This window comes from Saccopteryx bilineata, chromosome 8 (genome assembly GCF_036850765.1).
Source record: "Saccopteryx bilineata isolate mSacBil1 chromosome 8, mSacBil1_pri_phased_curated, whole genome shotgun sequence".
Taxonomy (NCBI): domain Eukaryota; kingdom Metazoa; phylum Chordata; class Mammalia; order Chiroptera; family Emballonuridae; genus Saccopteryx; species Saccopteryx bilineata.
In genome coordinates this window covers 86,615,900-86,637,095 of record NC_089497.1, presented here as the reverse complement: position 1 = coordinate 86,637,095, position 21,196 = coordinate 86,615,900, and the positions used below count along the sequence as shown (strand labels likewise).

The 21,196-nt window shown below is 39.4% G+C and overlaps 1 protein-coding gene across 1 annotated transcript in view; it reads left to right on the top strand.

Annotated features, from left to right (window-relative positions):
- Positions 1 to 510: 510 nt before the first annotated feature.
- Positions 511 to 21,196, top strand: part of SEC62 (SEC62 homolog, preprotein translocation factor) — a 32,340-nt gene continuing 11,654 nt past the window's right edge. Inside the window, exons 1-5 of the mRNA XM_066241893.1 lie at positions 511 to 868; positions 10,685 to 10,793; positions 11,736 to 11,841; positions 17,739 to 17,943; positions 18,183 to 18,275. Coding sequence (XP_066097990.1) covers positions 833 to 868; positions 10,685 to 10,793; positions 11,736 to 11,841; positions 17,739 to 17,943; positions 18,183 to 18,275 — 549 coding nt within the window. The 5' untranslated portion in view covers positions 511 to 832. The remainder of the gene's footprint in view (positions 869 to 10,684; positions 10,794 to 11,735; positions 11,842 to 17,738; positions 17,944 to 18,182; positions 18,276 to 21,196) is intronic.

Genomic DNA, 21,196 nt, shown 5'->3' with positions numbered 1-21,196 from the left:
GCTCCACGAAGTCATGGGAATTTCTAAACACTAACTAGCAATCTAAGCTCATTCTCTGGTATAGGTGGTTCAAAAATAACATTTAATGTAGTAATTCACCAGATGTGAAGTACCCTCAGGCCTCTTCGTTCCCAATTTCTTAGAATCATTTTCCTACTCAACTTACTAGTTGCTGTACTTCTTTCCCTAGGTTCTTTCTGACTCTTGGAATCTGAAGGTGAGTTCTGGAAGTAACGCAGAAAATAGAATGGAGAACCCAAGGCAGATGAGCCCGACTACCCTGATTGTTGTATGGAAGAAAGGAACTGGCTCACGTCTCCGCCAGGCAACCAGCTACCCGCTGCGGAGCATGCGATAAACCAGTTCATAACGCTGCCCCTCGGCTGCCCCGTTCTGAAAGACGAGCGAAGAGGCCGTGCTCGCAGGAAAGGCCGGGCAAGGCTCACGGGGAAGACAGGAGGAGCCACGTTAGACGTCTCGAGCCCCGTGGGTCTCAGCCACCACTCCGCTCCCAGCTGCTGCCTCGGCGGGGTGGGGCCCGGGAGTCGGCATCTCAGGAGCTTCTCAGGTGATTCAGATGCTCAGTCTGGTTTGACAGCCAAGGACTCTTTCCAACCTTCCTGTTTTCTGGTCCGCTTGTCAACTTCCTTCTGGTTTCAGCCACTTCCAGCTCCAGCACGAAAGGAGCCGAGGGAAGAGCGACAGACCGCGCCGCCGCCCACCCTGAGGGGCGCCTGCCGAGGGTTACATAACGGGCCCGGGAGTGCTCTCGCGAGGTTTCCGCCGCCCCCTCCTCGCTCCACGTCAGAGGGAACCGGGCGGAGCGGCCAACATGGCGGAACGCAGGAGACACAAGAAGCGGATTCAGGTAGCAAAGCCGAATCTCGGGTTAGGGGCTCTCACGGCGCTCAGAAGGGGAAGAAGCGGGGGAAGTCCACGGACGGGCGAGCGGGACCGAGTGCGAGGCGGGGCGGGGTTGTCTCGTCTGGCCTCCGGCTGCGGGCGACGTTGTTGTGAGGGGCCTGGGGGCCGGCGATGCGGGCGACTGCGGGGCTGAGGCCGGGAAGGGGCGGCGCAGGCGGCCTGTGCTGTGCTGGGAGGTCAGCGACCCACGCCCCCGGGCCCTTTCTCCCCGGCATCCTTCGGCCTTAGCTGTCTCGGAGTGAAGGCCGCGTAGCAGCCGGCGGAGGACTGGCCTTCCGCAGCCCGCTCTTTGTGCGCGAACGGGGGGCTGTGCAGGGGGCTCCTGTGCGGGGACGGGGGGCTGTGCAGGGGGCTCCTGTGCGCGGACGGGGGGCTGTGCAGGGGGCTCCTGTGCGGGGACGGGGGGCTGTGCAGGGGGCTCCTGTGCGCGGACGGGGGGCTGTGCAGGGGGCTCCCGTGCGCTGACGGGGGGCTGTGCAGGGGGCTCCTGTGCGCTGACGGGGGGCTGTGCAGGGGGCTCCCGTGCGCTGACGGGGGGCTGTGCAGGGGGCTCCCGTGCGGGGACGGGGGGCTGTGCAGGGGGGCTCCCGTGCGGGGACGGGGGGCTGTGCAGGGGGGCTCCCTTGCGGGGACGGGGGGCTGTGCAGGGGGCTCCCTTGCGGGGACGGGGGGCTGTGCAGGGGGGCTCCCGTGCGGGGACGGGGGGCTGTGCAGGGGGGCTCCCGTGCGGGGACGGGGGGCTGTGCAGGGGGGCTCCCTTGCGGGGACGGGGGGCTGTGCAGGGGGGCTCCCGTGCGGGGACGGGGGGCTGTGCAGGGGGGCTCCCGTGCGGGGACGGGGGGCTGTGCAGGGGGGCTCCCGTGCGGGGACGGGGGGCTGTGCAGGGGGCTCCCGTGCGGGGACGGGGGGCTGTGCAGGGGGCTCCTGTGCGCTGACGCGGGGGCTGTGCAGGGGGCTCCTGTGCGCGGACGGGGGGCTATACAGGGCGCCCACTCTCTGTGCGCTGACGGCGGGGGGGGGGAGGGCTGTGCAGGGGCAGGCTGGGTTTGGGCCGTTGCCCTGGGGCCCCTGGCGGCGACCTGCCCCCCAGATGTTCGGTTGCGCGTACCCTCCTTTACCCGCGACTGTGGTAACTGGGTCGTCCAGTTGTGGCTCTGCGGCCTCCTTTCCGGCCTCCCAGTGTAAATACACACAGCCCGTCGGTCCTGCAGCGGCTGGTCGCGCCCAGAAACGTCTCAGTGTGTCATCCTCCTAACCCGCATAGCAGCCTCCCTCTTCCACACGCCTGTCACCTGCGCACTCATCCGTGCCATCCCCCCACCTCAGTGCCACCCCAGTTCTTGCTATTCGCCAGGATGATTAAATACGGGGAGCATCCTAGACTCGGGATGTCCGTCGTCTCCTCAGCTCCTGGGCCTAGAAACCTCCATATGTCGTAAACTGATAGCATGTCGTTTTGAATTGTTGCTATGCTAATCACACATTGCTATGCTCATTATCTTTCTGTTCCTTACTGCTTCATTGCTTAGAATGACTTTTTCTGTGTCATATTGTATTCCAACATTAAAATAAAAACCTGATCACTTCAGTGGCTTACACCACAGGTGATTTGAGCTATGCGAGTTAAAATTCGCCTGAAAACTGTGGAATGTTGGAATTGGGCAGAAATATGTAAGTAGTTCCTAACAGGATGCAGTAGGAGATCCTAAACAAATTCCTTCCAAGTTCAGACAGGTCCTAAAAACCAAGGCTTAAGGTTCTTATGGAAGAAATTTCTAATTATACTATTCAGTCTTTCAGAATTCAGTTATTGATCAGGTATGAATATATAAGGCTTATTAGAATTTGTATTGACTTCATCAGATTTGGACTTACTGAATTTTTTATATTTAGTACATTTTATGCCCTTTAATAAACACTGTTTTTATAATTTCAGTTATGACTTAATATTGTAAAGGGGATCTTAATTCACTTTTTGAATAGCTGCTCTCTCTCAGTTGTGATTTTATATTAAATGTAAAGGTAGATTAAGAAGCTACTATTGTAGTGGTAGTGGCTAGGGGCCAAAACTTGAGCCAGATTAGACTGCCTGTTTGTACCCCATTTCACCAACTGTTAGCTGTGTAACTTTGGGCAAGTTACTTAACTTTTTACCTCAATTTCCAAATTTGTGAAAAAGAATATCTTAAAGAGGAAAGGGGATACCTCCTAGGGTCATAAAAAAAGAAACATTAAAATACTGCTTGGGGCCCGACCTGTGGTGGCGCAGTGGATAAAGCGTCGACCTGGAAATGCTGAGGTCGCCGGTTCGAAACCCTAGGCTTGCCTGGTCAAGGCACATATGGGAGTTGATGCTTCTAGCTCCTCCCCCCTTCTCTCTCTCTCTCTCTCTCTCTCTGTCCCTCTCTCTAAAATGAATAAATTTTTAAATTAAAAAAAAATACTGCTTGGCACATAACTTCTTTCTTTAACAGATGAAGGATAGAGGGTGGTTTGTTTTGGTTTTTGTTAAGCAATCTGACAGGCTGAAGAAAGATTAACCCCTGTCTATTCCATAAATAGTGAGTATAAAAAATACAGCCATTTGCTTACTATTGTTTAGTTGAAGATCAGATAAGTATGTGAGGGTCTGATTGTTAAAAACAGCTTGGCATACTGCTAAATCAAACTAAATAATACTTGATGTTTTTCATCCTCAAAGTTGTCTACATAGTGGTACCAGAATGTGAAGATCTTGGGAGTGCTACTTGGAGTACTACTAAACAGTATTAACAAATTAATTAAAATATACAATATTTTAGAAAATTCCTTTGTTTATTTTTCCCAGAATGACAGAATTCAGAGTTTAAATTACAGAAAAGATTCTACTGTAAGACTGGGGTAAAAAGGTCTGTAATATCCACCAAGTTTTCTGTTGTAACTTGCTGTTTTCTGTTTAGAAAAGATTTTTATGTTTAATGGAGTTAGTGACCTTGAATTATAATTTGTACATTGGTGGAAGTGATTAATACAGACAAGTTCAGGACTTTAAAAAGTAGCTAATTTATTTGCTTTCGCTAGTATAGCATAGTTTCAGATTCTGATACCCCATCCAAGTCAGAAGCAAGAGGACTATTTTGTCACAATACCTTCTTGGACTCACTTTACTGGTTACTGAAAACCAGAAGGGAGTTATATATTCCTTGACATTATATTGGGAAGTTTTGATGATTGAGATTTTCAAATGAAAGTGATCTCAATCTAAGTTAATGAAACATTTGAAAATAAGTAATTTAAAGTTAAGAAATACAAGTAAATAAATTTTTAAGAACGTAACAGTGTATATAGGTTAACAAAGTGCTGCTTACTAGAAAGGATGATTTCAAATCCATGACCTATGGTGGTGCAGTGGATGGAGCATCAAACTGGAATGCTGAGGTCACTGGTTCAAGACCTTTGTCTTGATCAGTCAAGGTGAGAAGCAACGTGTTAATGCTTCCTGCTCCACACCCTTGCCTTTTTCTCTCTCTCCTCTCTCTAAAATCAATAAATAAAAATAAAATCTTTTTTTTTTTTTAAGAATCCTAACCTGTATCATGAAATTATAATAGTTCTAAAGGATTTTCAAATAGTAGGGTTTGTTTGGAGTCCTTTTGCACAAATGTGGTTCTTATAACAGCAGAACGGTGGGCCCAAAGCCCTATCACTTCAGTACCCCACTACCATCATCCCTACGTCCCATTTTCCTTACTTTTAGGACCTTGATTAAAAGCTGTTACTAGATATAAAACTTACTGCTCTAAACCATCATCTTTACTTTACAGATAAACTGAGGTTCAGTGATTTAATATAACTTGACCCAGGGTCACTCATCAAGATAGTAAAACCAGATTTAGACCAAGTCATTTAATTCTCAGTTGAATGTTCTTTCCACTGCACCATTGATAAAATAAGATTATATTAACATGTAACATACTTAACATGACTTGTTCCTGCTAAAGAGAGACAAACATCATGGGCCAATATGCTTAATTTTAGAAGAGAGAAGAAAAGAGAAATTTTAGAACTGTAAATTCTGACTCTCTGGGACCTTCTGATGAAAGAAGAGACCCAGGAAATGGTCCTAAGTGAAAAGTTTCCCAGCAGTTTAATGGAGGGCTTACAATAGGAGTGGAGCAAGGGGGTATTACAGAAGGATACTGTCAGAGTTAAGATACAAAGACTTGTAAAACTATTAGTAATGTGCTGTGTGACTGTAAGCAAATAATTTACCTAAGGTTCCCTCCAGCATTCAGATTTTATTCTGTTAACCCTATTTGCATTTTCACCAATATTTTTAGACTAACTTGTATGAAGATACAAATTCAGATTGTGAACTAACCTTTTTCTTTTTCAGTTCACTCAACAAGTCAGCTAAGTTTATTTCTATTGACTATAGCAATTTTTAAAATTCTTCTACACTGCTCACAAAAATTAGGGGATCAGGGAACGTGCAGATACTCTAGTACTTTCAGCCTTTTGTATAGTGCATTTTCAGCAATGAAATAAAAGGTGATTTTGCATTTCATTTGCATAATCTAACAACTTTCTTTGACTTGTCATTTGCTTTTATGATGTTCTTGTTTAATAAAAAAAATCAAATCAAAAATGCTTTTTTATCGCTTAATATTCATTTTGAAATATCCCGTAATTTTTGTGAGCAGTATAAATCAAAAGTTCTGTAAGATTGAAAGAAGGCTGCAGCTTACTGACTTTTCTAATTTTTTTTTTCTCAAAAAGATTCCCTTAAGTACTGGCTAATATATAAATATAATTAGAAATGGTAATTTCTAATATAATTTTATTATAGTATTTGAATGTTGATGTATCAAGTAAAAATAGTGTTAAATAACTAAAGAATGTTCAAACTTTCAATTTATATAATTTTGGATTGTGAGTTGTAGCAGCTAGGATCTTGGTATTTGGGTGCAAAGATGACCGTCCAGCCTCAAAATATTGGTTCCTTACTTAGTCATTCTAAGACATTTGAGTTGCATTGAGCTATAAGTTCTTTTCATTTGAGGGTTGATGAGCTGGTTTCACTTTATTAGTGGGTCATGCTATTCCCAAAAGGCCTTCACTCTTTGTTAGAAAGTTTCTAGAAAAAATATGGAAATATTCTGAAAATTTGTTCACATCAAAAGGGGAGATACTGCCTGACCAGGGAAGTAGCGCAGTGGATAGAGCGTCAGACTGGAACTCAGAGGATCCAGGTTCGAGACCCCAAGGTCGCCCCAGCTTGAGCATGGAGTCACTGGCTTGAGTGTGGGATCATAGACATGACCCCATGGTTGCTGGCTTGAGCCAGGGGTCACTTGGCCTGAAGCCCAAGGTCGCTGTCTTGAGCAAGTGGTCACTCTTTCTGCTGTAACCCCCCCTCCATCAAGACACATGAGAAAACAATCAATGGACAACTGAGATGTGAACAACTTAGGTGCTGCAACAAAGAATTGATACTTCTCATCTCTTTCCCTTCCTGTCACTATCTGTCCCTCTCTGTGTCTCTGTCACCAAAAAGAAAAAGGGGGAGGGAGGAGGTACTATATAGTCTGATATGTAAACAGGAAAAGGTTAAGACTGTTTTGTACTCTTCAGGCTGCAGCAGAGGAGCAGTGAGAGTGAAGACTCCATGGTGTGATCTACTATTTGACCAGCTTCCCATGGTCATGTTCTCTTGGTGCTCTTCTATAGCAATCTTTCTTTTTGGCTTCAAGGCCCCAGCAGACGGAACAAATTTTATACTTTTCGTTAAGGACGGCCTACAATATGCAATTTATATATGGTATAATGAACATTTATTTCATAGTATTTGACAAAGAAAAATAGAAACTTTTTTAGGATTTGAATTTCAAGGAGCAAGAAAGGTGTCAGTTCTGTTGAACCAATATCTTGATAGAATTCACTACTTTTCTAGTTATAATTTTAAGGGAAGATTCTGATACTTTAAAGTATTAACGGATAAGTAACTGTCTAGTTGGGACATTCAAGTCCATGCTTCTGGGTCTGTTCTGTTCATTGTGCTTAGTAGTGCTTTTATCAAGGAGGGGAAAAGAATGGAAATAGAATACAGTTGACCCTTGAACAACATAAGTTTGAACTGTGTGGGTCCATTTATATGATACATAATTTTTTTTCAATAAATATAAGCTGCCCTCAGTATCCCTGTGTTTCACGTCTGTGGATCAACCAGTGGATCCTCAGTTTTGACTGTATGCATTTATTGATCCATGCCATTTCATACACAAACTTGAGCATCCAGGGATTTTCATGTGTTGGGGGTCCTGAAACCAGTACCCTATGGATACCAAAGGACAGTTGTAAAGATTTGGGGTACTCAGAAGTTAAACATGGGTTTTCAACTGTGTGGGGATTTGGCTCTCTTAACCCCGGCATTGTTCAAAGCTTAACTGTATTTGTCTGTTTTGCAGTGTAGAAATGAGTTTGGTAAACTTGAAGTTAATTGTTAAAATGTCTGTTGTTAATTGTTAAGTGTGAATTTATGTAGTATCAGATTCCCTACTGTATAATAATAGAATGGACTTTTCAGTTTCTTGTGTATCTTACTATCAGATTTATATGGATGCCTCTGTCAACAATCAGTAGATTAATGCATTTTTGCCTGTGTTCAGTAGTTTACTTGAGTGTTAGAAGGATGTAGACTTGTCATGTCTAAAGTTGATGATTGTTTTTTTCCCCAGAATCACCTTCCTCCCAAATTTGTTATTGAAAAATTATCCTTTCATTTGATCAAAGTAGAAGTCTGACATTATTTACTCAGCCATTTCATTCATCCGTTATCATTGAGTCCTATCTGTTCTACATTTAAAATGTTTCAAATATCCACAGTCCTTCCTATTCCTAGTCCAGTACCACATCGTTTTACTTGAATACTAACTAGTTGCCCTGCCTTGTGCATTTTTTCGCAATTCATTATATACACAGGCACCAAAATAATATGTCTAGGTCATTTTTTCTAACTATGTCCTTCTATTGAAAAACTACTAATGGTATTTCTGCTGTTTACAGGGTAAAGTTGAAATTTCTCAACTGCCATGAAGACTTTATCCCTATTCTATTTATACACACTTATATTACCCTCACAGTGCTTCCTAACTTATCTCTACTGGAGCCCAATTTTGTGCTTATTCTCAGCCACATTGTCCACGCTGTCCATTCAACTTTACTCAGACTTCTTTCAGAATCCAGCTCTTTCTTCCAAGAGATCTTCCATAGCTGTTCTCATCCACATTGGTAATCCTACTCCTAAAATATTTTTTTCCCACTTATTTTGGAAAATAACAATTGCTGTTATGGATAGTTGTGACAAAGTATAACTATCATAATTTTGGATATTACCTGTAACACCCAACGATATTATAGGGTAAAATAGTATGTAATTGAATGCTTTATGTTTGTTGTGACTTCTCACCCACAATCATATTTAATCAAGTATATCCCAGTAACAAGTTATCAGTTAATTATATTAACCTTTAAATTGACAACAGGTAAATCAAATGAAAGGGGGAAATGAGCATATATGGATATGCTATAAAATATAACTTGTTTCTGTACGCCAATTATGGTATCAATATTTTTTAACTACAGTATTACTTTTTTTTACTATATCTCAAATACATAGGATATTATTTACTAATAAATGAGGCTCCTAGAAATGCAGTATGTTTTACACAAGCATAATTAAGTACTATCACTTAATATATGAAATTAACACGTTAATATATTTTAGTGTGATTTCAAAAACTGAAATATAGAATTTTCATCTTTTAGCATTTCAAATATTTTGTGACAAGGCTCCAAATTAAATCATTATGAACCTTGTAGATGTTAGTGAGCTTGGCATGTTACATTTTGAATTTGAAATATTTTAAGATTTTATTTTTCTGTGATATGTACATATTTTTATATGTAAAGCTAAAGATTTTAAATTCATATAAATACTTGCTTTTTATTATAGTCCTTATTTGTGTTTATTGGTTTGTGCTTTTAAATAATAACCCACAGATGGGATAGCAGTGGAGTATAAGAATCCTACGCTGTTAGTTGGGCTACTGGAAGTAGAGGAGTTGGGAAATGCAAAGGAAGAAAGATGAGAAGCAGCTGCCAGGTGACTGACTCAACAACCAAAGCACAGGCTTTCCCTTCATCTAACAAAGTACCCCTTTTCAGGATAAAATTAAAGCTGAAACCTTAGTTTGTTCATTGTTTTGTAGTTTCATCAAACAGGGCTGAATTCAGTCTAAATTGTGGGAAAACTGACTTAAAGACAGATGGTTTAGGTAGTTTTTTCTATTTCATGTTAGTAGAATGTCTTACCTGAAATATAGCTGTCTTTAACTTAATTGTTCTCAGCATCCTAGATTTTGGGCAAATAATTCTTTACTATTATGTGACTCTGTTTAGAAACAGACTTTCCTGAAATCAGTCACGTTTAGATTATATATTGCTAAAAATATTGTGTGCTCTATGTATCATGCTTAAACATATAATTAAAGACAGTACTTTCGTTTCAATAGTTTATAGCAATAAGACAACTTCTGAAAGTAGATGCAAACATAGACCACCTTCATTTTCTTCAATATGTGGATAAAGAGAATAAGTACACAGGAGAAATTATCAAATTAAAGTATGTAGTTCAGAATGTTAGGAAATAAGAGAAAGATAGGGAATGATAAACAAGAAAGTAATAGAAAATTTAGAAAAAGAAAGAAAAGAGGGAAGGATTAAAAGGAAAGAAATGAAAGATGAGAGAAGCCTTTCCAAAACTCTGTGCACTTCCATAAATGGGTCTTCAAATAAGAGTGTAATTTATCTGTCTATTGCATTTTTATTTTTTGCTTTACTACTACAAGGGAAGAAAAGAAAAGGCAAGAAAGTCAAGTCCCAGACAGTATCTGGGATGTGCAACCACAAGGGGAAAGGGAAGGAAATACAATACAAATCTTCAACACCTCAAAACTTCGTAGTTCTTATGTAGCCACCCTTATGGCTACAGCTGTCTTTAGTTAATGAGAACTGCTCCTAAGATCTATTGTCTATTGTTCAGGGTATATAGCTTTGGTTGTTATTTAGCATTTATTTATGACTCCTATCTTTACTTAGACATTTGGGCACTCAGTATTAGCAGCCACTTAAATCTTTTGAATAATTGCTTTGTGGCTTATAAAAAGAGACCAGGCAAGAGTGAAGATGAACTGGTACAATGTAGTTACCATACTGGAAAAACAACTCAAAATAAATGCCAAGAGGCAGACTGGTTTTGTCTCTATCAACTTGTATTTGAAAAACATGTAATTTAAAAGAACTCACCTGACTTGTGATGGTACAGTGGATAGACCATTGACCTGGAACGGTGAGGTCACCGGTTCAAAATCCTGGGCTTGCTTTGCCTGGTCAGGACACAGGTGAGGAGCAACAGCTATGAGTGGATGTTTCCCACTCCTCCCCTGCCTTTCCCTCTCTCTCTCTCTCTCTCTCTCTCTCTCTCTCTCTCTCTCTCTCTCTCAAATCAATAAATAAAATAAAATTAAATAATTAAAAATTCTCCATCCTGTCTTGTATAGATATCATCAGTTCTGCTCCGGAGAAAGCTTGAAAGAAAGGCCTATGCTCCACTTTTTTTTTTTCTATGCTCCACTTAAAAGGATTTGCAGAACAGATTATTCTTCAGTGCATGAATTTCTCAAGTACATGATTACATTAAATTAATATTTTTACTTTGCAGGAAGTTGGTGAACCATCTAAAGAAGAGAAGACTGTAGCCAAGTATCTTCGATTCAACTGTCCAACAAAGTCCACCAATATGATGGGCCACCGGGTTGATTATTTTATTGGTAGGACTACATGAGTAAAATTATATTAGTGTATATACATCTTATGAAGATACCTAAATTTAGGATATATATATGTTTTAAAAAGTATTTTCCAAGTGTAATTAGTGAAGCTGGGTGAGCGTATGACAATTGATTATGCTATTCTTTTATGATTGAAACTTTCATTAATAAGATAAAAGGAAGTACTTTGTTATAATATTTATTGGGAATTTTTAAAACATTTATTTTCAGTGTAATACTACCTTTTGTTCAGGTAATCTTTTTGTAAAACTCGAATAGAATTCAGTGTGAAACAAGTCTGTTAGAACCAATTTAGGAACTTTGGATTTTCACATAATCCAAGCAACCATCTTTATAAGCTAATGTCATCTATAACATAGCAAGTTCGCTTCTTTGATCCACTAAGATTAAATTGTCATTAGAAGAAATTTCTTGTCTTTCAATTGAATTTGCTATTCATTAAGAGTTTAGAAAAAAAGACATGCCATTTGCTTCAGAATAAATTTAGCTTCTAGTGACAGCAGTAGATTTTTAGAGCTTATTCCTTAGTGGGTTATAGTAACGCATGATGACAGAATTTTTATTACTGTGGGAAAGGAAGATTTTTGGTTTATTTATTCCACCTATGATTATTTGATAAGAATGATACTTATATTAATTTGGAATTTTTTGTTTAGGACATTTCTCCATTTATCTTGCTTTAGTTTATATTTTTAATGTCATTTATTTTCCAGCATTACTTTAAAAAGATGCTTATTGATATACTTCATAAATTGAGATTTTGAGGAACTGTTTATTATGAATATGTCACACTTAAATTTTCTGTGGAATTTTGTTTTATTTTCTGATGCCAGGATATTGAAATTCGCCTTGTAAAATACTATCTATATAAACATAAATATCTACGTTTACTAAATTTAAAATAATAAATTTCTTCTTTAGCTTCAAAAGCAGTGGATTGCCTTTTGGATTCAAAATGGGCAAAGGCCAAGAAAGGAGAGGAAGCTTTATTTACAACAAGGGAGTCTGTTGTTGACTACTGCAACAGGTAGTGTTTATTTCTTAGTGAAGGATAACTAAATAGTAATTTAGTAATCTCCATAGCTCTAAAGCATCTTACCCATTTCCATCATTAAATGTATTGATATTACAGCATAGTTCATTTACATGCAACGTAGTTTTTACATGCAAACTGGATTTCTTCAGTACCTCTGGAAATATATTTACTTGATGTTAGACTAACGTATTTTTATAATTTTTATTTTCTATTAATATTTGTACATTTGCCAGGCTGACTAAACTGAATGAATGGTCACCAATAAAAATCATACACCAGTGCCTACAGTGAACAAAAAAGTCTTTTCTAGAGCAAATGGTTGAGGAATCTTTTCCAAAACTTTGGCAGGGATTCCTAATAAACCTGTTGTTCCTGGGTTCTTTGTCTGTTTGTTTGTTTAGTGCCTACACACTGAACTGTTAGCCAGCACTCTTCCCTAGTTTGTTTAGTGACAGCTGATATATTCCTTGTAAAATCAAGGCAGCTGCAACATCAACCTTTTCTTGGCTCCAAGAGGAAGAATAGACAATTCAGTAACGTATTCATGTTTTTCATAATAAATACTTCTTTGGGGAAAAACTTGTTGGTGAGTGATATACAAAAATCACTTTTCTCTTAGAAGTATGCTGGCTTTTCTTTTCATTTTTTCCCTTGGTTTAAATAAGTAAACATTTATTAAGATGTTGATAAACCAAATTTTGTTTTTGTGACACTACAGTTTATATAATAGGTAGGAATTTGGCATTTTAGATTATTTTTTGTGTTTGATAGTAAGGTACACATAGCAATTTTCTAATATATTGTTTAATGGCATTTGAAGTATCAGCCACCTGAGGCCCCTCTTAAAAAACACTATTTCACAAGTTAAAAGATTATTAAAAATGTCTTCAAATTTGTAATTGTCATAAAGTAGAGTCACTAATGGACCTTTCAGAAACAGTGAAAATTTTATTGTGGAGTAGGGATGAGCTTACAGTGATATAGGTATTTTTCTTTATAGCCATTTGTGTGTTTAAAACTTCAAAGTGCAAATTTCCCTGCCTTGCCTCAAAATGTGTAGATTTACTTTATGTGTAATAAAAACTAAGATGTACAATAAATGCAAAACAGAATGTTAGCTAAGTTACCTAAGATTATACAGTTAGTAAGTGTCAGAGCCACAATTCTAAATCCAAGAGTCTGGCTCCATAGTCCATGATCTTAACCACTACATGTTATACTGTCGTCCCCAAAAAAATGATGATTCATTTAATGAAGCAAAAATTAAGGTGGAGTCACCTGTCATGACAGGTATCCTTCATTTTTGAAAGTTCATGAAAGATTTACATCAGCATGGTAACAGGTTTATTTGCAAAAGAGAAAATCCTCTTCAGGGTTTAGAGAAAACAGGTGCTAATCAGGTTTTTTGTGAAAGTGAAGTGACATAAAGCAAATTTTCTTTCTTTCTTTCTTTCTTTCTTTCTTTCTTTCTTTCTTCCTTTCTTCCTTTCTTCCTTTCTTTCCTTTCTTTCCTTTCTTTCCTTTCTTTCCTTTCTTTCCTTTCTTTCCTTTCTTTCCTTTCTTTCCTTTCTTTCCTTTCTTTCTTTCAAGTGAGCAGAGGGGAGATAGTGAGACAGACTTCCACATGTGCCAGAATCCACCTAGCAACCCCTGTCTGGGGCCCATTCATAGGTTGTTTGTATCCTTTCTGCACATTTTAAAATAAGGAAGCGTAATAAATCAGCCGAGTTATTTTTAGTGCCTGAAGCTGATGTGCTTGAACCAACCAAGCTATCAGCACCCTGGGCCATGCTCAAACCACTTGAGCCACTGGCTACAGGAGGGGAGTTGGGGGAGAAAGAGGAAGAGAAGCTGATGGCCCTTTTCATGTGTGCTCTGACTGGAAATCGAACCCTGGATGTCCATATACCGGGCCAACACTCTGTCCACTGAGCAAACCGCCAGGGCCGTGAATTTTCAAAAAGGATGGGATGTGTTTCATTTTGTGCCCTTTCAGCTTACAAAAGGTTTTATAGGCATGCTCTACTTTCAGATAGCAGGGGAAACAGTAGTATTTGAATATTAAATCTCTAAGCCCAAATCTCAGAAGAGCAGCCAGCATTAATCCACAATTTCTTGGCCTTTTAGTAGCCTTAATCCTTATAATAGGAAAAGTCCAAAATACCTGAGTACAAAAAATGTCCTAGAGATAACTCAGTTTTCATTGTATATATTATTCCCATTCATAGGTTGTTTGTATCCTTTCTGCACATTTTAAAATAAGGAAGCGTAACTACCTAAATTCTCCAAAGCCTCTTCTGCTACAACCATGGAGGCTTCCTGGAGGCCAGCCCTCAGGGGTTCCCACTTGGCTATAGACAAAAGTACAAAAGGATACTTTTCCTGTCTCAATTTCTGAAGCTGCTAAAGTGGGCTAAGGGAGTCTGAGGACAAACAGTACAAGGAAGTGTAGGATAATACAAGAGCAAATCTAGTAGCCCTAATGCCTCTTTATGGCCTATTTCAAGTATGAATTCTTCAGCCTTTAATCTAGCACCATCCTAACTCTCAATGACTGCAGCACCAAGCCCCACTCTAATAATGTCCTCTGACTCCTTCATATACCACATTTGTTCTCTCCACTGGTCTGTACTTGAGCATAATCTGCCACTTTTCCAAATGGTTCTCCCTCTATCTTGCCTGCTTTTCAATATAAGTATCTCTCAAGTTCCAATCTCACCATGTTGTATTCCCCAGGTCCTCCAGCCCACATTAATCATCGTATCTAAACTTCTATAGTTGGCGTCATATAGTTTACCTATTTTAGAATTGTTGCATGTGTTAGTTGTTTTCTTGAATTTTTTGGCAGCTAAATCTGAAGGCAATTGTAGGACTGTTTTAAACTTTATTGTAACTCCATAGCACAGTGTGAGACACTCCTCAACACATATCTGGCATCAATAAATGTTCATTAAACATGAAAAAAAATTAAGAGGTGAGGAAAGCAGTTTAATAGCTTGCTGCTTTTAATTCATTTCTTTATTCAACAAATATTTATTATATGCTGGCTCCAGAAATACAATGATGATTATGACTTGGTTCTTGCCTCCAAAGCATGTATTCTAGTCGGATAAAGAAGATTCATGACTACTACAGTGCAGTGTGCTCTGTAAGAAAGACAGATGGTGAAATAACTTCACAGGAAAAATGTGTCTTTTCAGATTTTGAAACATAAATAGGTGGATTACCCAAGCAAACAGTAGAGTAAAGGACATTCGATTCTGGCAAAAGGCACAAAACATATTAAGATAGGGAAGTATGAATAGTTCAGTGAAAATGCCAGATGTGTAAGTAATATGTACTGATGATGTATTTAAAGCTTTCATTGATGGAAGAACTGATATTATTACAATAGTAAATGGCATCTCACTTTTGAGGCATAGTGTGAGTTGAGGTATATTCCATTCTCTGAATTCCTGTCAAGGAATAAGTCAGTGATTCTACTCATTACTACTGTTTATTACAGAATGGAATGATGCTATAGTTAATGAATTTATGAAATCATGCATGTTTGCGTATGTGTACTCCATAACTTTTATGACTGTTATACTTTCATATTAAGGGGTAATAAATATTCTTGATAGAAAATCTGGAAATCAAATAAGTGCATAAGTAAATGAAATTAGAATATTTTAATTGTAAATTTTTATAAGTCCCCCTTCATATTCAAATACCCACCACTACACTGAAATCTCATTTTCTGCTCATAAGTAGTTAATTATTAAGGAATCCATTTCAATTTTTTGTTTATTTACATACATATGTATATGTGGAGCAGATATTAATAGTGGGTGGAGTTTTGGGGGGCATTTCAGACACTTACACATTTACTGTATTTGCTATGTAGATCTTCTGAATAAGTAGAAGACCAGGTAAGAAGACCTAGAAGTTACCTTTGTGGAAATATTTAATATTCATGGCGTATACTAATTATAATTAGGCAGGCAAAAGAAGCCCAGCCAGGCAGATAAACACACAGGTGCTCCAGAGGGCACACTAATGACCAGAAATAAATGGTCATTGAGCAGGAGGGAGGCATCTAGATAGTTAACAAGCAGTATGATGTGTTTCAGCAGGCACGTGTAGGGGTAGAAAAGTAGATAATCACCATTTATAGGCACAGTTGGTGGCAGTGAGTTGTGTTTTGGTGGTTGTAATTTATTAGGCAGAAATGAAGACACAAATCAGGAATTCTGAAACTGGAATGTAAGATTTGGAAAAGATGGCTTTTAAGTGACAGATATAAGGGCAACACAGTTTTTTAGTAGGATAATATGATTAAAAAGAAACTACCACCAATTTTGACTTAATTTGGGGTCAGCTGAACTTCTAAACTCATCATATAAAGAAATGAATAGGCCCTGGCCAAGTGACTCAGTGGTAAAGCATTGTCCTGGGGTGCCAAAGTTGGGTTTCAGTCCCAGTGAGGGCACAACTAAGCGGAATGGCAAGTTGATGGTTCTGTCCCCCTCTCCCTCTCTCTGAAATCAATGGGAAAAAATGTTTTAAAAGAAAAGAATAAAGCAGGGATCTTTCTTGTAAATAGGTTTCAATCTGGTAAAAGAGACAAACAGGCATCACATAAATTCTGTATCCATTTAGATAAACATATGGATAGGATAACAGGAAAACAGGAGGAAGAATGGGGAATGAATTTATAATTTTAAATAGGGTAGGCCTTGGTGAGAAGGTAACGTTTGAGGGAAGATGAAGGAAATGAGGTAGTGAATTAAAAGGACATGCTTATTGGCCCTGGCCGGCTAGCTCAGCAGTGGAGCATCAGCCCGATGTGTACAAGTCCCAGGTTCGATTCCCGGCCAGGGCACACAGGAGAAGCGCCCATCTGCTTCTCCACCCCTCCCCCTCTACTTTCTCTCTATCTCTTTCTTCCCCTCCAGCAGCCAAGGCTCCATTGGAGCAAAGTTGGCCCCAGGCACTGAGGACGGCTCCATGCCTTTGCCTCAGGCACTAGAATGGCTCCAGTTGCAAAAGAGCAACGCCCCAGATGGGCAGAGCATTGCCCCCTAGTGGACTTGCCGGTGGATACCGGTTGGGCACATGCCGGAGTCTGTCTGACTGCCTCCCGGCTTCTCACTTCAGAAAAATACAAAAAAAAGAGAGAGAGAAAAGGGCATGCTTATTTGGGGAAGAGCATTTCAGGTGGAGGGGATAGCCAGTGTAAAAACCTGAGGTAACAATATAAAAAATAACTTGAACGGAAGGAAGAGCAACGTCTTGAGAGAAATTAGTGAAACAAGGAGTGTATAGTGTTGTTTTGCCAAATATATTGTACAGTTGTCAGTTTGGTATTGTGAGAATTGTTTTCCAAATTCCAGAAATTTCATCTTAGCATATTTAATTATTCACTACTTAATTGAAGATACTTCATTATAATAGCAGCCTGAATGGTGAAGTACATGGCAAAAAAATAATAGAGAAAGATAGCATAAGACACGATTTGGATCAGTCATATCATGGGCACATTTTTAATCTTGTTAACATTTTTTAAACTTAGATTTATTGGACGTTCCTTCTGTGTTCTCTTGAATTTGAGACTTTATTAGTCTTAATGAACATACAGAAAAGTTTTATGAGGATAATTCCAAATCTGTAATATCATACCTAAATTATGTAGTTAGAAAGTGAAAATTAGGGTGAGAACTTTTATATAATTGGATTGGCTGTACAGTTTTTTGTTTAGAGATGGGTTTGACTTTTTTTCTCATGGGCTTACTAATTGTAATTTCTCTGTGAGTTGCCAATGTATGTCTGTCTTTGCTTATTTTATTCAGGTCTTGATGTTCTTGCATTTATTCTATCTTATAATTGTCATACCTTTTTTTCTAAAGGCTTTTAAAGAAACAGTTTTTTCACCGGGCACTAAAAGTAATGAAAATGAAGTATGATAAAGACATAAAAAAGGAAAAAGAAAAAGGAAAAGCTGAAAGTGGAAAAGAAGAAGATAAAAAGAGCAAGAAAGAAAATCTAAAGGATGAAAAGGCCAAAAAGGAAAAAGAAAAAAAAAAAGATGGTGAAAAGGAAGAATCCAAAAAGGTGATTTCAACTGAGATTAAGTACAAATCAAAAGTTATTATGTGCACATGATCACTGGCATCTGAGCACTTTTGAAATATGCAACAGCCACTTAAAATGACCACATCAGAGTTTTTATAAACATGGTTCAGAATTTTTATTTGTGTCTCATAGAGTGAAGTTTTGACTATATGAATGTCTTAGTGCTTTCTGCTTATTTGTAAGTCTCTTTTTCTTCCATTTAACTTGTGTTTTAATAGGAGGAAACTCCAGGAACTCCCAAAAAGAAGGAAACTAAGAAAAAATTCAAGCTTGAGCCACATGACGATCAAGTTTTTCTGGATGGAAATGAGGTAAAATTATCTAGCTGATAAGTAGAAATCCAGTATTCCATAGGAGTTTTTAGAATTTTCTGTGATGCCTTCACTAAGAAAATAATTTACATAAATCTAACCATGTAGAGATTACATGTACTCTTTTTAAAAATTAATAATTTCTCTGAATTTATATTTATAAAATGAAAAGTTAGTCAGAAATAGGGTCAGCTATGTATATATGATAGGAAACCTGCGTAACCGTGGCTTGAGACAGAACAGACACTTCTCATCGGTGAAATGTTAAGGTGAGCGCTATAGATAATGGCAGCTCTGCAGTAGATCTGAGCTCTCCCTCCTGTGTGACAGAATTAGTAAAGGTTACCTCATGGTCCTAAATGACTGCCAACCTTGTATCTGCACCCAGAGGAGGGAATGAGAGACATGCCTCCTCTTTAAGAACATCTTCTAGCTAGCAGTTTCATTTCTGCTCTAGAACTTAGTTGTATGGTCATGCCTACTTGTAGTAAAATCTTAGAAATGTGCCCCTTTTTTTTCTTTTTTTTTTTTGAGTGAGAGAAGAGGAGCTAGTGAAACAGACTCCCTCATGCGCCCCTACCAGGATCCATCTGGCAACCCCCATCTTGGGCCAATGGTCGAATCAACCGAGCTCTTTTTAATGTCTGAGGCTGAAGCTCAGACCAGTGAGCTCTGCTTAGCACTGGAGGCCATTGCTCAAACCTGTGGAGCTACTGGCTGTGGGAGAGAAGGGAGAGAGGAGGGGAATAGAGGGGAGGAGAGAAGCAGATAGTCACTTCTCCTGTGTGCCGTGACTGAGAATTGAACAGGGACATCCATACACTGGTCCAGTGCTCTATCCACTGAGCCAACCAGCCAGGGAAGAAGTGTGCTTTTTATACTGGGCAGTCATTTGCCCTGCCAAAATGCAGAATTTCTATTACAATCAAACAAAGAAGAGCATAATGATTAATGGGGGACACCTACCAGTTTTTGCCTCTTAAAATCAGACGCACTAGTTTAGGGGCCTAAAATTTACAATGTAACTTGATGCTTTACTCAAAGAGATGGTTTTGTTGTTGTTTTTGTTTTTTTTGTAGTGGAAGATTGATGTGGTGGTAGTGTTCTGGGAAGACTACTTAATTTAGTCATTAAACCAATACAAAAACATTAGTTTTATACTGACTATTGAATTGTGAATTTCAAGATACAGCTCTTCTTCTGATACCTAATACAAAAGTAGTATATATAAAGTAGTGATTCTGGGAGGTATGAGTTTGAAATTCTAGGAAAGCTTTTCAGAAAACAAAGTGCACTAGGCTTATTCCAGGCACACTTTCATGAGAATCTCTACTGTGTGTGTTTTGTGTAATATGTTCCAGGGTGATTCTGATGTGAACCCATGCTTAAGGACCATGTAATTGGAGCCAAAGGTCTTTCCTAATGTGAAAGCTCAAATACCTTCAGTTTTTGATATCAAGCATCAGTATATGCCAAGACATTTTCTGTACATGCTGGGAATAACACGATAAATAAGATAAAATTAACTTTTTAGAAGTTCTTATATAGTACGGTGTTTTTCAACCACCAGTCTGTAGACTGGCCCACCAGAAATTTCGTAGTGGTCCACAAAAGAGTTAACCACATGATGTTGTATGAAAATTATATATAGACCCAGTGATCTTAGTTGGATTTGCTTATGCTCGGGGTGATTTCTGCCTTACGGTGCCTGAAATAATTCTCCTATTTTCACAGGTCCCCAGGTGTAAACAGGTTGAAACCACTGGTCTAGCAAACATACACACTTTTAAACATGGTACTGTTTCAGTGTTTTAAGTGTTACGTTATGAAAACACCAATTAAGGACTGTTAAGTTAATTAAGAGAGGGTGAGTGGTTCTGGAGAATGACCACTGGGCTGAGCCCCGAAGGCTGACTGGCGCCTCGGCAGGTGCACTGGGAAGTAGATCTGCTCGGCAGAGAACGCAGTCTGAGCAAACCTTGGGGCTTGCATTCCGGAAAGGGCTACATTTTATTCTGTAGAAAGAAACATTCTTTCAAACTTGAAAAGGTGGGAAATCTCTTTAAAAACTTGTTTTTTTAGAATGCTGACTGCAGAAGTATGTCTGTGGATCTGATTTCTAGGGGAAATGTACAGAGTTTTTTTTTTGTTTTTTTTAAAAAGAGGAGTGAAACCTCCAGTGTTAGAAGTAGAAAAAAATCAAAAGACAGTAACAAAGAATTCTGGTCAAAGTAGAACTAAGAAATAGAAGAGTACCGTTATTTATTAGAAATTAAGAAATCTACGAGTTTTATAGATGATGAAGTTAATTTCTTTTTTTGTTTGGGGGGGATAGACAAGGACAGACAGGAAGGGAGAGAGATGGGAAGCATCCACTCATAGTTGCAGCACCTTAGTTGTTTACTGATGCTTTCTCATATGTGCCTTGACCGGAGGGCTCCAGCCGAGCCAGTGACCTCTTGCTCAAACCAGTGACCTTTGGGCTCAAGCCGGCAACCATGGGATTGTCTGTGATCTCACACTCAAGCTAGCAACCCTGTGGTTAAGCTGGTGAGCCCACACTCAAACCGGTGACTTCAGGATTTCGAACCTGGGTCCTCAGCATCCCATGCCGATGCTCTATCCACTGTGCCTCTGCCTGGTCAGGCATCAATTCTGTTGTATAAAGGAAATGAAGCTTTAAAACAGTCATTTCCCAGAGTATGAGCTACAGACCTTTCATGGAGAAGTAGACAGTGAAATTACTGCATGGAGTCATGGAATCTATGTTCACTAAGCATGATCTTTAATGGCAGTTCTCTGTGTCATCAGTGGGAAAGCACAGGGTGGATTGAGAGCTGCTTGGTCTGTAAAAGAGCCTGGCTGGCCCCTCTCTGAGCCGTGCTCTTAGCCCACACTGGTTCCACTCATACCAGTGCACA